The 16,336-nt window shown below is 32.7% G+C and overlaps 1 protein-coding gene across 1 annotated transcript; it reads left to right on the top strand.

The window, feature by feature from the left end:
- The first annotated feature begins 1,928 nt into the window (after positions 1-1,928).
- LOC111714065 (choline monooxygenase, chloroplastic) lies at positions 1,929-10,315 on the top strand. The gene is made up of 12 exons (XM_023489079.1): positions 1,929-2,005; positions 2,070-2,124; positions 2,541-2,603; positions 3,008-3,044; positions 3,389-3,465; positions 3,586-3,665; positions 5,081-5,171; positions 6,057-6,177; positions 7,419-7,534; positions 8,541-8,614; positions 9,151-9,172; positions 10,073-10,315. Exons 6-12 carry the CDS (start codon positions 3,589-3,591, stop codon positions 10,313-10,315), a joined length of 744 nt encoding a protein of 247 aa, XP_023344847.1. The 5' UTR covers positions 1,929-2,005; positions 2,070-2,124; positions 2,541-2,603; positions 3,008-3,044; positions 3,389-3,465; positions 3,586-3,588.
- Positions 10,316-16,336: the final 6,021 nt, after the last annotated feature.

Below are 16,336 nucleotides of genomic sequence, written 5' to 3'. Positions count from 1 at the left end.
GTATGTAGCACAGGTCCCTGGACTGCTATGTGCAGTGCGACTTGTGTCTACGCTGCAGCGGTCCGGGATGTACTGACTCATCTGGCTTCCTGTTGGATTCAAGGGACTGTTCACTCATATACCAAACAATCCGGAATACAACAATCACAAAAATAATACAATGTAGTTAGACTCAAAACAATTTCGTTCCAAAAATACAATTTTTCGCCTTTTGTCTTAAAATTTGGACTGTAACTGATCGTTTGCTTTGGAGAAGTGTGGGGCACAGGGTGAAAGGCGGGAGCAAAGCTTTGTTTCACAAAACATATTTTACCTTAATTTTAATCAGAAAATATTGTCATTTAGATAACAATTGAATCAAATTGGTACGCCGCCGGCCATATTTTTAATATCTTGGAATTTCTGCCAGGTTTAGAGGATTCTTTAATATTTTTGCCTGATTTAGAGGATTCTTTAATATTTCTGCCTGATTTAGAGGATTCTTTAATATATCTGCCTGATTTAGAGGATTCTTTAATATTTTTGCCTGATTTTGAGGATTCTTTAATATTTTTGCCTGATTTAGAGGATTCTTAAATATTTCTGCCTGATTTAGAGGATTCTTTAATATTTTGCCTGATTTAGAGGATTCTTTAATATTTCTGCCTGATTTAGAGGATTCTTTAATATTTTTGCCTGATTTAGAGGATTCTTTAATATTTTTGCCTGATTTAGAGGATTCTTTAATATATCTGCCTGGTTTAGAGGATTCTTTAATATTTCTGCCTGGTTTAGAGGATTCTTTAATATTTCTGCCTGATTTAGAGGATGCTTTAATATTTCTGCCTGATTTAGAGGATTCTTTAATATTTTTGCCTGATTTAGAGGATTCTTTAATAGTTCTGCCTGATTTAGAGGATTCTTTAATATTTTTGTATGATTTAGAGGATTCTTTAATATTTTTGCATGATTTAGAGGATTCTTTAATATTTTTGCCTGATTTAGAGGATTCTTTAATATTTTTGCCTGATTTAGAGGATTCTTTAATATTTTGCCTGTTTTAGAGGATTCTTTAATGTATCTGCCTGATTTAGAGGATTCTTTAATATTTCTGCCTGAATTAGAGGATTCTTTAATAGTTCTGCCTGGTTTAGAGGATTCTTTAATATTTCTGTCTGATTTAGAGGATTCTTAAATATTTCTGCCTGATTTAGAGGATTCGTTAATATTTCTGCCTGATTTAGAGGATTCTTAAATATTTTTGCATGATTTAGAGGATTTTTTAATATTTCTGCCTGATTTAGAGTATTCTTTAATATTTTTGCCTGATTAAGAGGATTCTTTAATATTTTTGCCTGATTTAGAGTATTCTTTAATATTTTTGCCTGATTTAGAGGATTCTTAAATATTTTGCCTGATTTAGAGGATTCTTTAATATTTCTTCCTGATTTAGAGTATTCTTTAATATTTTTGCCTGATTTAGAGGATTCTTAAATATTTTGTCTGATTTAGAGGATTCTTTAATATTTTGCCTGATTTAGAGGATTCTTTAATATTTATTTAGAGAATTCTTTAATATTTTTGCCTGATTTAGAGGATTCTTTAATATATCTGCCTGATTTAGAGGATTCTTTAATAGTTCTGCCTGATTTAGAGGATTCTTTAATATTTTTCCCTGATTTAGAGGATTCTTTAATATATCTGCCTGATTTAGAGGATTCTTTAATATTTCTGCCTGATTTAGAGGATTCTTTAATATTTCTGCCTGATTTTGAGGATTCTTTAATATTTCTCCCTGATTTAGAGGATTCTTTAATATTTTTGCCTGATTTAGAGGATTCTTCAATACTTCTGCATAATTTAGAAGATTCTTTAATATTACTGCCTGATTTAGAGGATTCTTTAATATTTTTGCCTGATTTAGAGGATTCTTTAATATTTCTGCCTGATTTAGAGGATTCTTTAATGTGTGTAGACATCATGCTGCTCAGCTTACTCCCATCTCCTCACAGGGTTGCACTAACAAGTAAGTTTAATTTTGCTTAAATAAAAGATTGAATTTTTCTGTTTATTAAATCTTTAAAATTTAGGTTTGTTTGTCCTTATCATGGTTGGACCTACTCCCTGGATGGCAGACTCACAAGGGTTAGTTTGAAATTATTAAAGGAATTGAGTCTTTGCCACAAACAAAAATGTCTAACACTGATAACTTTGCAACCTGACAGTTTAAACCTTTAATAACAGGAGGGCTTTGTGAAGGCAGTATTAAGCTATATCTGAGCCCCCCCCCCCCTGCTGCAGTAGTTGTAATTATATTTTTTTTTCGTTTTTATATTTAGTTTTAGTTGTTGTTATGCTTACCGTAGAAAATATATGTTTTGATTTAATTTGATTTGATTTGATTTGATTCCATTTGATTTGATTTGATTATTTGATATATCAGAATTCATAGTTTAAAGGTTACCGACATTGTGTAGCAAAGATATAGGGAATGCAAAATAATAGTTTGTTGCAAAGACTCAATTCCTTTGATGAATAAGTTATTAAGTTTGTTCTTCCAGGCTCTGCGTTTGAAGGGTATCCAGAATTTCAAAGCCAAGGATTTCGGGCTAAAACCAATTCAGGTCGAACTTTTTTAAAATAAGAAAATATGATTTTTATAAGTTAGAATGTTGTTTATTTTTCTAATTTGTAAGGTATAAGTCCCCAAAGGCTTTTTCCCAAGTGGCAACTTCTCAAGGGTATTTTCCCAGTTGTGCTCTTTACCAAGCTGCAACTTCTACTCGCAACACTCGGCAGTCGGCACCATAGCACTCGGCACCTTAGCACATCCTGGCGGCGGCACTCGGCACCCTTGCACATCCTAGCGACACCACTCGACCCCCATTGCAGCCTGCGGCGCCTCAGAAAGTCTTTCCTAATCATTGCGAAGTTGCCGTTTAGTGAATTGCACATTTGGGAAGTTGCCACTGGCGAAGTCCCCTTTGGAAAAATGCCTTTGGGAAAATACCTAACACCTAATTTGTAGGTTGCAGAATTGGGACCCCTCATTTTTATCAACTTAGGAAAATATGTTTTTAATTTTTTCATTTCTTGTGTTTCAAAAATGTTAAGAACTCAGCATTCGCTAATAATGGAACATTTTTTTGGGTGCAACAATCAAGAAGATATAGTTGTTTTCCAAAAGAAACATATTCTGTAAATTTTCTTCCTTATCTCTGGCGTATAAATTCTTAAATTTCTTTCTTCAGATAAATTGCAATGGACAATTTTTAATTTAAGATTGAAAATTAAGTACATCTCAATCACTTTTAGATAAAGTTGTGCATCGACCATGCATGGAGGGTTACTAAATATATTGTCAAGAGTCTCTGAAATATGTTTGAATATATATATTTCTCTTGTAAAGATCCTAGTACACCTAAAGCGTCTCTGATAGAACAGTTTGAAGAAGTAGATTCCAGGCTTCAGCAGAAATCATACAATGTGAGTTTAATATTATAGTTCCTTTTTTTGTTTAGGATTTGTGTTTGTTTGTTTGATTGGTTGATTATTTAGCTGTTTGATTGTTTGATTGTTTGATTGTTTAATTGTTTGACTGTTTAGGATATGGGTTGGGTTAAACGGGTCGAATATAAGATGTCCTGTAACTGGAAAGTATTTGTGGATAATTATCTAGACGGCGGGTAGGTTATTATCATATAATATATATTATCTTGATGGCGGGTAGGTTATTATCATATTATATATATTATCTGGACGGCGGGTAGGTTATTAATCATATTATATATATTATCTGGATGGCGGGTAGGTTATTAATCATATTATATATATTATCTGGATGGCGGGTAGGTTATTAATCATATTATATATATTATCTGGACGGCGGGTAGGTTATTAATCATATTATTTATATTACCTGGATGGCGGGTAGGTTATTAATCATATTATTTATATTATCTGGATGGCTGGTAGGTTATTAATCATATTATATTTATTATCTGGATGGCGGGTAGGTTATTAATCATATTATATATATTATCTGGATGACTTTAAAAGTCACTTTAAAAGTCACTATAGTAAAATAAAGAGATCTAAAATGGATATTTCTAACATTTATTTTAAAAAAACGAAAGTTTTGAAATATTTGCATTTAAGGCGGAGTTAAAATTGTTTGATTTAGAAATTAACAAAGGAATTAATGATTAATATTTGTGGGTACTTCATGGGAGTGATGTAGAACTTCATGTTGGTGGAGCAGATCAACAGGAACTGGAACAACAGGGCTTATCCAACCTAGTAGGCAGAGATCGCGGCTTTATCATGCTGGATTTGAGCGATTATGTTGTCTCTGGAAGTGGAATGCATGATAAACTGGGAACCCTCGGGTAAGCCTGTCTGCTGTTAGTTGAGTATCTGCGTCATCATCATAAAGGAGTCAAGAGGCTCCCTGTGTCGGAGCTGTTACTAGCTAGCTCTCCTAACCTGACTGAGCTGGGGTGTGTAGAGGGTGAGGCGGGGAAAGAAGGAGCCAGGGTGTCTGTGTCTGCTTCATGGCGGAAATGGATCGTGTGTATACACACATCTTGAGAAAAGGCTACGGCATTTGAGTCGGGAAAATCGTCTTCCTTATATTTCGAATTTGTGTTAACAAACGTAGTTCTCTTTTTTGTGAAATGTATGTTGAACATGTTTTATATATGTATATCATTTAAAATAATCGCAAATTAAAAAGCCATTGCGAAAATTTTTTTTTAATTGGAAAAGCTTAGATAACTAATTCATTTCAAAGTTTTCTGGTTCTCACTGTACTTTAGAAAGCATAAAGTTTGCTGTTTGATAGATATTGAGACATCTTTTACCAAAAACTCTTTTCATGGATTTGGGATTATCATTTAAATATTACAGTTATATATTTTAAACTTCACAAGAAGGGGATCATTCATTTGGCGTACCGTCCTGTTTGCCGTATATAGTCAGTATTTGTACTGTACAGCTTGCTCTGGCTTGTTGCAATTCGGCCCGGTACATGAAATGAACTGGAGTACGGTTACTTGCCTCAAACTTTAATCTTGGTGAGTTTTTTTTAATGTTTTCTCAGTTATCATGTTGAGTTTCTCCATCCTACCCTGACGGACAACCTCGATATGAACTCTTACACAACATCAACTGCTCCTCACTATAGTTTACAGGTCAATCATTATAGTTTACAGGTCAATCATTATAGTTTACAGGTCAATCATTAAAGTTTACAGGTCAATCATTATAGTTTACAGGTCAATCATTACAGTTTAAAGGTTAATCATTATAGTTTACAGGTCAATCATTATAGTTTACAGGTTAATCATTATAGTTTACAGATCAATCATTATAATTTACAGGTCAATCATTACAGGTTACAGGTCAATCATTATAGTTTAAAGGTCAATCATTACTGTACATGTAACTCTATGTAAATCTAAGTAAAAAATGAATTATTTTGATTGTGGTTTCTCTGTAAATGTTACTTGCGGATGCTAAGCTAAGACAATGATGGAAATTATAAGAAAGACTGGAAAGGAATTGAGTTGTTGCCACAAACTCAGATTTTCTAATCCCTATTATTATATATCGTATACCTTAGATATTTCAAATTATGAATTCTGTTAGGTCAAATAATTTAAGTTTGAAATATTATTGGTTTACACCGTTAGAATGCTAAGACATAGGGATTAGAATACTTTAGTTTGTTGTAAATGCTCAATTCCTTTACAATATCTTCCTCATTGTTACTTGCTCAGATAAAAGTACTGTCAGAGTACCTTGATATTTCGTCTTCAGCCCTTTAAATAGTTAAATATTGTGGAAGACGATACCTGGCCGCCTAAAACAAGTTCCACAAATTCACCGGAATGAGATAGAACGGATACGGGGCATTGTACTTTCAGTCTAACGCGTGTGATCTTGATATTAACACATTTCTGAACACTCTAGTAAAAGTTATAGGAAATATATATATACTGGAAGTTACTTTATGCGTTTCATTAGAGATCAGCCTCACGTCCTCTATAATATCATAATTATGATATTTCTACTAGGAGGTTGGTGGGAAGGGAACAGAGAGGATAGGTTCTAATGCTTTATTCTTCTTCTTATATCCGTCCTTGATGATCAACAGATACGGTCCTTGGATGGACACAAACATGGTGGTTCCTACAGGTCACTTTTACAAATATATAAGCTTATAATCTCTGTTTGTCTGTTTGTTTGTCCGATCATAACTCTTGAACCCCTAAACCGATTTGCCCCAAATTTTGATTGGGGAACTCGAGAGAGCTACAAGAATGTTCTTAGCTCGGTTTTGAGATTCTAATTTAAGTGGGTCGATTTTTACGGAGAACATTTAGTTTCCCGTTAAAATTGACGGAGTCATGCGGGTAAACGGTAGGAGTAACTCTAATAACCCTGATAATATAATAGATGTACATTGTAACAAGAAAATATTAATGTACAGGGTTTCCTCACTTTCAACTGAAACACGCTATTTCTTCGGTCAGGTTAATTCAAATTACTGCCGTACACATCTAAAGTTTTGTTGAGGGTGTTCTACAAAGGATGAGAATTCAAAGACGACTGTACAGAATGTATTTCATGTCTGTATGCATTATATTCAAGATTCCTTGCAACTGTAAACCTTTTTTTCCAAAGCGAAACCATTAAATAAGCCTTAAAAGATTGTTTTTGAACAGAAGGCTTATTTTAACCTTGATATCAATATTATTAGAATTTCAAGTCGTCTTTGCATTCTCATCCTTTGTGTGTACTGTGTACTATGTACTGTGTACTGGGTAACCCTGTAAATCTCATCAAAATGCTACTTTTCATTATCTGTGAGAGTTTTATAAACCTTTATTAACAAGACTGTAAGTGTAAGTTGAAGTGACCCTCTATGCCAAGACGACAATGCCTGATTCACAACTGTACCCTGAAAAGCTTTGTCTGATCAAATAAAATATGAAGTGATGGCAAGATGACAATTGTACATTTCTACTGCAGTAAAACAATACTGTAGTATCTAATTACTTTAATGGTCAGAATTAAAAGACAATACCGTACACTTTTTGGATCAGATAAAGGTTTCAAGGGTATCGTTGTAAATCCCTTTTACAGAATTAATTGAGGGTGGAGATACAGGGTGTCCCACATCAAATTAGACCGCGTCAATGGGTCTAAATTACGATTTGGGGGACAAATCAGAAAATTTAAGAAGAATGAATCATATTGAAAAATTTAATAAGGCTAATAGATTTTTCGAGTATTATGTGCGTAGTTAGGTGTTAATTAAAGATTGAAGATAGTCTAATATGATGTGGGACGCTCTGTATCACGTATAAAATTCATCTTATATATCAATACTGTAAAATAGACACGCATTTGTAAATAACAAGTACACTATTAAGGACATGACAGCTGTACAATTGTGTACGACTACTACCTGGAGAATCAGCTATTAAACAAAATGTCTGAAAATGAAAAGACGACATTTATAGAAGAGAGCCTGACCGCCAGCAACCAGGTAAACATGTTAAATGCGCAATGTTTTGCAAGATTTTATTCCCGACAATCTATAAGCAATGTCGGTTTTGAACTTTTTTGGAAATCAGCCAATCGCTTTTATAGTGCTATACGGATTTAGATGCCGTACAATAAAATTGTAAAGAAAATGAAGAAAAACAGAAATGTGTTTCTGCGGATCGAATAATTTTTTTGCTCTGTTTTTTGCTTGAAAATAGACCAAACATTTAATTTCCTGTATACGCCCCTGGATAATAAACACTTTATTTTTCTTGGCATTACTATTAATTTACGATGATCTGTTCTAGGTTCAAGAAGAGGATAATATGATCTCTTTAGGTTCAAGAAGAGGATAATATGATCTCTTTAGGTTCAAGAAGAGGATAATACGATCTGTTTAGGTTCAAGAAGAGGATAATATGATCTGTTTAGGTTCAAGAAGAGGATAATATGATCTGTTTAGGTTCAAGAAGAGGATAATATGATCTGTTCAGGTTCAAGAAGAGGATAATATGATCTGTTTAGGTTCAAGAAGAGTATAATACGATCTGTTTAGGTTCAAGAAGAGGATAATATGATCTGTTTAGGTTCAAGAAGAGGATAGTATGATCTGTTCAGGTTCAAGAAGAGGATAATATGATCTGTTTAGGTTCAAGAAGAGGATAATATGATCTGTCTAGGTTCAAGAAGAGGATAATATGATCTGTTTAGGTTCAAGAAGAGGATAATATGATCTGTTTAGGTTCAAGAAGAGGATAATATGATCTGTTCAGGTTCAAGAAGAGGAAAATATGATCTGTTTAGGTTCAAGAAGAGGATAATATGATCTGTTTAGGTTCAAGAAGAGGATAATATGATCTGTTTAGGTTCAAGAAGAGGATAATATGATCTGTTTAGGTTCAAGAAGAGGATAATATGATCTGTTTAGGTTCAAGAAGAGGATGATATGATCTGTTTAGGTTCAAGAAGAGGATAATATGATCTGTTTAGGTTCAAGATCTGTTTAGGTTCAAGAGGAGGATAATATGATCTGTGAATCAGTTCAACGCGGTCTGCATAGTTCTGCATACGATGTTGGAAGGTACTGTGAGAACCAAAAAAATGTGGAATATGAAAACAAAATTTAAGCAATAATTAAGCGTATTTTATGGTGTTACAGAGCAAATAGTTTTACTATTTAGTAACTTTTCTTATTACTTATTTACTAAAATGGGTCGTCTATACTGCACAACTGCTGTGGCTTATGTTCAATGGACTATTTAAAGTCATGAATATCGTCTTCCTATTCTACAGTTTTATGGTTATCACTGTATAATATTTAGTCATAAAGATAAATCTGATATAAAGCTAAAGATTTCGTAAGTTGTAAAGATTATGTCTGACATATCTCAAAAACATTCAGCACACATTATTAGAGTTTTAAAAGTTAAAAATTACAATATCCTTGGCGACTAAAGATAAACTTAATACTTGTGCTTTTTAATTAAATAAGGACGAAATAAACTGACAAAAAATATCAATGTTTTAAGTGTACTTCAAAAAAAAATTTCTTTTTTAGATTAACAATATTTTCTCTAGAGACATTCCTAAATTATTTTAATGAAAATCTACGTGTAGGTATGCGCCGGGAGTCGAGAAGGCAGATCATGCATTTCATCAAACTCTAGCTAGACAACTGCATCAGTATAAACTCTAGCTAGACAACTGCAGCAGTATAAACTATAGCTAGACAACTGCAGCAGTATAAACTCTAGCTAGACAACTGCAGCAGTATAAACTCTAGCTAGACAACTGCAACAGTATAAACTCTAGCTAGACAACTGCAGCAGTATTAACTCTAGCTAGACAACTGCATCAGTATAAACTCTAGCTAGACAACTGCATCAGTATAAACTCTAGCTAGACAACTGCATCAGTATAAACTATAGCTAGACAACTGCATCAGTATAAACTCTAGCTAGACAAATGTATCAGTATAAACTCTAGCTAGACAAATGTATCAGTATAAACTCTAGCTAGACAACTGCATAAGTATAAACTCTAGCTAGACAACTGTATCAGTATAAACTCTAGCTAGACAACTGCATCAGCATAAAATCTAGCTAGACAACTGCAGCAGTATAAACTCTAGCTAAACAACTTTATCAGTATAAACTCTAGCTAAACAACTGTATCAGTATAAACTCTAGCTAGACAACTGTATCAGTATAAACTCTAGCTAGACAACTGTAGCAGTATAAACTCTAGCTAGACAACTGCAGCAGTATAAACTCTAGCTAGACAACTGCATCAGTATAAACTCTAGATAGACAACTGCATCAGTATAAACTCTAGCTAGACAACTGCATCAGTATAAACTCTAGCTAGACAACTGCAATAAACTCTAGCTAGACAACTGCAGCAGTATAAACTATAGCTAGACAACTGCAGCAATATAAACTCTAGCTAGACAACTGCAGCAGTATAAACTCTAGCTAGACAACTGTATCAGTATAAACAAATAAAGACAGATATAAACAAATGCAACTTGAATAACCAGGATCGACAAAGCAACTACAACAAATGCTGTTTATGGCTTCGAACTAAGCTGGGGCTAATAAGGTGGTGGTACTCAGAGAATGGGCTTTGTAAATGTACAGTGTACTCTGACGGCTGTACACTGTACAGTGTGCACTGTATGAACAATGACATGCAAATTGCACATTGCATATTGCATAGCAAACATATAATCAATATCAATGAATATATTTGCATTAATAAAATTATTTATGGTCTTTATTAACTACTATCTGGAGAGCCCTGTGTTGCCCGTGGAATTAAAAGAAATGTGTACTCCCAGTATGCCCGTAGGTTTCCTCAAAATATTTCAGTCAATTTGGTAACAGCCAAAAAAGTCCCTAGAAAAAGGTTTCCGGAAAAAAGTCCTAAAATTTCACACTAAAAAAGTTCTGTGGAAAAAAGTCCTTTTAATAAGAAGCCTCCGGAAATAAAGTCCTACCAATTCGAGACTTTATTTTCTAGGACTTTTTTTCCGCAGACTTAGATTACTGAGTTCCAATTTCCCAAGACTTAGGACTTTTTTTCTAGGTTTTTCTTTTCCTCGGATTTATTTTCTTCAGGACTTTTTTTCCTGAAATCTTATTTCCCGAGACTTTATTGGCAGCCCCCATACTATTTTAGGAAAAAAAGTCCCAGGAATCCAAAACACAGGATTTTATTTCCAGTGACATTTTTTCCAAGGACTTGAGAAAATTCGGACTTTTTTCCAAAGTTTTTATTTCCAGGTTTTTTTTCCAGAAACTTTTTTTCCCGGGACTTTCTTACTCAGATTCGATAAATAACTATGACATAACTAAGTCGAATGAAGAAATCACTTTAAAATTTCTGAAAAATAAAAAAATCCCTGAAACGAAGTGAACAGAAAGAACTCAAATCAACAAAAGTAAAATAAATTATTATTGCTGAATGCAAAAGATTAAGCGGGCCTAACATCCAAGATAAACAATTTTGAGAATATAGAATGGTATGGTATAAGGGCAAAATGTTTATACGATTTCATAAATCTTAAACTTTTAAGATAATACAACTAATGGAATTGAGTCTTTGCAGCCAACTCTGATTTTATAAACCCTATATCTCCTTGGAATCCAATGTATATTAGACCCAGATAGGATTGAACTATGAACTATGATTTCTGTTGGATCAAATATTCTTTTGAAATATCAAAGGTTTAAATCATCAGGTTGGAATGAAGATATAGGGATTGATTCGAACATTTTAGCTTTGGGTAAAGACTTAATTCCTTTAGTTTTTTAGAAACATATCGAGGAAATTTTGAATTAGATCTTCCCCCCCCCCCACCTTTAGATACATACAGGGTGTCCCACGAAACATGACATTGGATAAATAGTTTTTTTAGTTAAACAAATCTTTTGCTTAATTATATTTTACTTTGAAATCAATTTTAATATAACATGACTCCATTATAATATTTTTATTGATCAAACAACTGAACGAATAATGGAAAAAGACATTCTAAACTATTCATCAACTGTCATGTTTCGTGGGACACCCTGTACTCAAACTACTGATTCTTCTCTCGTGTTCTTGTATTGAAGATATCTAGCTATCTATCTATCTATCTATCTATCTAGGCCGAATGTAAACAATTCCTTCTGTTTGTTTACATTGTTTCAGCTGGGCCGGAGGGGCTTGAGGGAGTAAACTGATAGGTTTGTGTTGCACCATTTAATTGTTTAGTGTTTACTAGATAAGAGGGGGGGGGGGGGGGTTAAAAAGGAAGGTGAATGTGATGCATCATTTTAAAGAACATTTTAGAATCTAACAATATGACTTTAATTGTGCCTGTAACCCCTTGGAATATTATCTATATAACTTGATCGGTTTACTTTAGAGATTTTAGAAAAAGTAATGTCTGCAAATGCAACCAGTGATACTACTCACTTAAAGGGAGTGACCGGCAATGTATTGTAGTTGAACTGAGAATGTAGTATTGTGGATACATTTTTTAGGATTCATTTGAGAGTTGAGACATATAAAACGTTTTAATGATGTATAATAGTTTGAGCGCAAAGTCGACGTTTAAAATCATCCATTGGGTGGTTACATTTTGAGAATCAATTTTTAAAAAAAATTATTAAATAACGACGACAAAAAATTTAAAAAACATTCTACAGTAAACTAACTAGATGTTTAGGTACATATTTATCAATTGAAATTTTATCAATAAATAAATGATAGAATCAATTATTTCTTTTTTTTTTGATAAATTGAATTTCTTATTCTTTATGAATTAGTTAGCAAATTTCTTCAAATTCTTAAAATGTCGTCTTTTCAATAACAATTCCAGAAAATCTACAGAAAATTTTTGTGAAAAATGAGAAATTACAGAAACCAATACATTAATAAGATTACTTATTTTCGATGATAATAATTTTTTTATTTTCTCAACATTTCTAACTAATTAGTTTAATGTAAACCTTTTACTACATTTTTCGTCGTCGTTATTTAAACATTTTTTTAGATCGATTCTCATAACGTAACCCCCCAAATGGATGATTTTGAACGCCAACTTCGTGCTCAAACCCAGTAATTATACATCATTAAAACGTTTTATATGTCTCAAATTAATCCTAAAAAATGTCTCCATAATACTAAATTCTTAATTCAACTACCATATATTGCCGGTCACTCCCTTTAAGGAGTCTTTAGACGTAAAGTGACTCTCAAGAGATTCTCCAGTTGTATTGTGGCATGTGCGATTTACAACTGTACCCTTAAAACCTGTCTGATCAGGAATACATGAGATATCAATCATCTTTGAAAGGTAATTATTTCTGATCTTAGTTTCTCTGCAATAGTGACTTGAGGATTTCTGCTCTAAAAACAATTTAGGAAATATTACTAATTAAACAGTTTAGGAGATATTACAAATTTAACAGTTTAGGAGATATTAGAAATTAAACAGTTTTTAAGCTTTCTGGGTTAAGGTCACTTTAAATTACAACAACGTTCAGTCCCTAAATGCAAAACATGACTAGTTTGTGTGTAGGTCGTGTGTTTGTGATTGTAATTTAAATGTGTGTTTATTTAAGAGAACAGTGTTATTCACCGACAGAGAGAAGTCTTTATTTATCATAGATAGATAGATATACAGATAGATTGATTGATAGTTAGGTACGTAGATAGGTAGATAGGTAGGTAGGTAGGTAGGTAGGTGGGTTGGTAGGTAGGTAGGTAGGTAGGTAGGTAGGTAGGTAGGTAGGTTCTTGCATACTAACTTCTAACTTCTTAAGAACTTATTTATTTCACATGACATAGTTTTGTAAATTAATGACATGCTAAAAAAGTTATAATCCTGAAAATGTGGGTTTTAATTTCTAAAGATAAATTGGTTGCTTGAATTAAAACATCTTTAGCTTCATTTTTATTTAAAATATTCAACAATTTTACGTCATACATGGTGTCTCAATAAACGTGGGAATCAAATGAAGACTTCTATATCGTCTTTTTTCTATGCGAGATTATTTCGTAAACATGATTTTGTAGTATCACAGTTAAAATCTTTAACAACATAAAACTACCAGTCTTGGGATTTACAAAATATGGTCTAACAATATTTTACCTTCAAAATTGACGGATATATTGGGAATTTGTCCAAATTCCAGTTTATTAAAAGTCAACAAAACTGTTTAAAGGTTTAATATCTCTGTCATTTTCAAAATTACAAAGAAAGGTCGACCACATTTTGGAAAGCTTATAAGACTTAAATATTTTATTGATGTCATTTATCAATTATCGGAAATCAAAGACGATATTGATGTCGTCTCTCAATTTCCATGTTTATTGGGACACCCTGTACTATACTACGCACCCTGTTTTGATGTTTGTAGGTTAGAGTTATTATTCATATTTCCCGATGTAATTATCTGTATAATTAACTAGCCTTCCTCTGGTTTGATCTACACATCACATGACACATTTGCTTGAAAAGCAGATTCTTTTCTAAATAGCTAGGCTTATACCGAGTCTTGGAATTCCGATCTATTTTATTAAATGAAAAATTTCATTTAGTATTCCCGAAATTTTAAGCAATAACACACTATTGTTCCGTTTCGATTAATGAGGGGGGGGGGGGATTTGGCCTAACCCTAGTCTAGTTATTTGGGCGGAAAGGTCGTCTCACTGTCTAAACACACATTCATAATCATATAAGTACGTCGAGGGGGAAATATATTTGTATAAATATTACAAGGCTTATTTCACTTATCAGACCACATGATTGAATTCAAGCGATGTAGAAAACTAATAATTCTACAAATTTAAAAGTAATATTGAAAAAATAAAAGAAGGGTTAACTTGTTACAAGAAAAATGAGCTTCAAACTTGCTCCAAACCCGAGATCAGTGACACATAAAAGAGATTTCACCGTAAAGTGCTCTCACTCAGTTTTGATGAATAGTCAAACAAATTTCTTCCAAGAAACAGTTTAGGAGATATTACAAATTAAACAATTTAGGAAATATTACAAATTAAACAGTTTAGGAGATATTACAAATTTGACTACAGACGACTAAAGATGACTAAAGATTACTAGAGATGACTACAGACGACTAAAGATGACTACAGATGACTACAGACGACTAAAGATGACTACATTAAACTAAACGCTCCTTCAAGTATTCAGGGGGGGGCGGTGTCTATGCACTTATGGTGATATCTGTAAAGCATAAACTGTGGAGCAGAGGTAGATAACGTTGAAGCAGCCTTAAGAGTATTAAGGCTGTTCAAACGCAAATAGTTTACCAGAGTTGCGTTAAAACGAAATTGGAGGTGTCCCCTGCACAAAGTACATTTGATGTGCTTCCTGTTCTGTATATGAACTATTTTAAAAACATAACTTGAGTCATTGTAAGATTCAAGTTTTATGGGTTTCACTAGAAATATTTCTTATAATTTTTTAAGTTTATTTTAATCTTTTTGAGGTAATATAAATGACGAATAACAAGATATAAGAACTTGAAAAAGGAGGAAATAAGCTTACTCTGCAATTCTGTAGAATCGACTGTAAACTGTATATATATATATATATGACAGAAGGCGAAAATATGGATAGAGAGACACAATATGGATAGAAATACACAAATATGGATAGATAGTCAAAAAATGAATAGACAGTCATAAATAAGGATAGATAGACGAAAATATGGATAAATAGACAAAAATATGAAAAGAAAGACATACATATGAATAGATAGATATAAGACATGATAATATTAGGAAATAAGACTGAGCACTGATAAATGCTGATTTCAGCATATTTACTATTAAATTACATCTATGAATATTTACTATTATAAATTACTGTAATATGTTCACGTAATAATGAATACCTAGCTCACCAAAGTTAAAAAGAATAACAGACCTTGCAGCAATTAACAATTTTGTTAAACTTAAAAATTCTTCTTTTTCGATTGAGCGACTTTCAGCGAAGCATGAATTTCTGTCACGTGATAAAGATTTTTTCTTTCACCTTAATTTCATTTTTAGACTCTTTCCCCCCCTTTCCCTGTCTGATATTTTCCTATTTCATTCCTCTTTTCTTTTCAGATAAAACAGTAAATGTTTAAAACTAGTTTTCCCAAACCTATAACAACAGGTTTATTTTGTTTTTGTTTCAGAAACAAGGGTTAATATTCCACCTAGAGGGAATTCAAAAATAGGAGAAAAGCATCCATTTTTTTTCTTTATAAAAAAGATATGATTATAAAAGAATTTTATTTTTTAAGGAATGTAGATTGACCCCTGTTTCAATATAACCCCATATGGGTAAACACTGTGCGTTTTATTGTCTTGAGAATGATTTCAGGGCTGGTGGGGGGGGGGGGGTCATTAAAAACTATTTAAATTTGTTGGCCACAGATAAAAATTACTTTTGGGGGAAAATGTCCGAAAATGTTCTGTAGAAATGGGTGGGTTAATGTTATGCCATTTTATTTTATTTTTATTTTTTGAGACATCCGGCATACTTTACTACACTTTTGCAAATTTATGGGTTAAACTAATTCACGAGGGAATAAAGGGAGGATGAAGGGGGGGAATTCAATGGGGGAAAATAACTTGTTAAAACAACATTGTAAAAATCTCAACTTTGTATTTTTATTTTAAATATTCTCCGTTTTACTACTTATCTCAGCGCTTGCCATAAATGATAAAATTGAGATTTTAGAAAAACAGGAAAGAAGCAAGAAAGCTTTTCTGAGAGATCTGTACGAACGGTATT

This window comes from Eurytemora carolleeae, unplaced genomic scaffold, assembly GCF_000591075.1.
Source record: "Eurytemora carolleeae unplaced genomic scaffold, Eaff_2.0 scaffold1500, whole genome shotgun sequence".
Taxonomy (NCBI): domain Eukaryota; kingdom Metazoa; phylum Arthropoda; class Copepoda; order Calanoida; family Temoridae; genus Eurytemora; species Eurytemora carolleeae.
The sequence above is the reverse complement of the archived record's forward strand: the minus strand, read 5'-3'. Positions and strand labels throughout refer to the sequence as shown.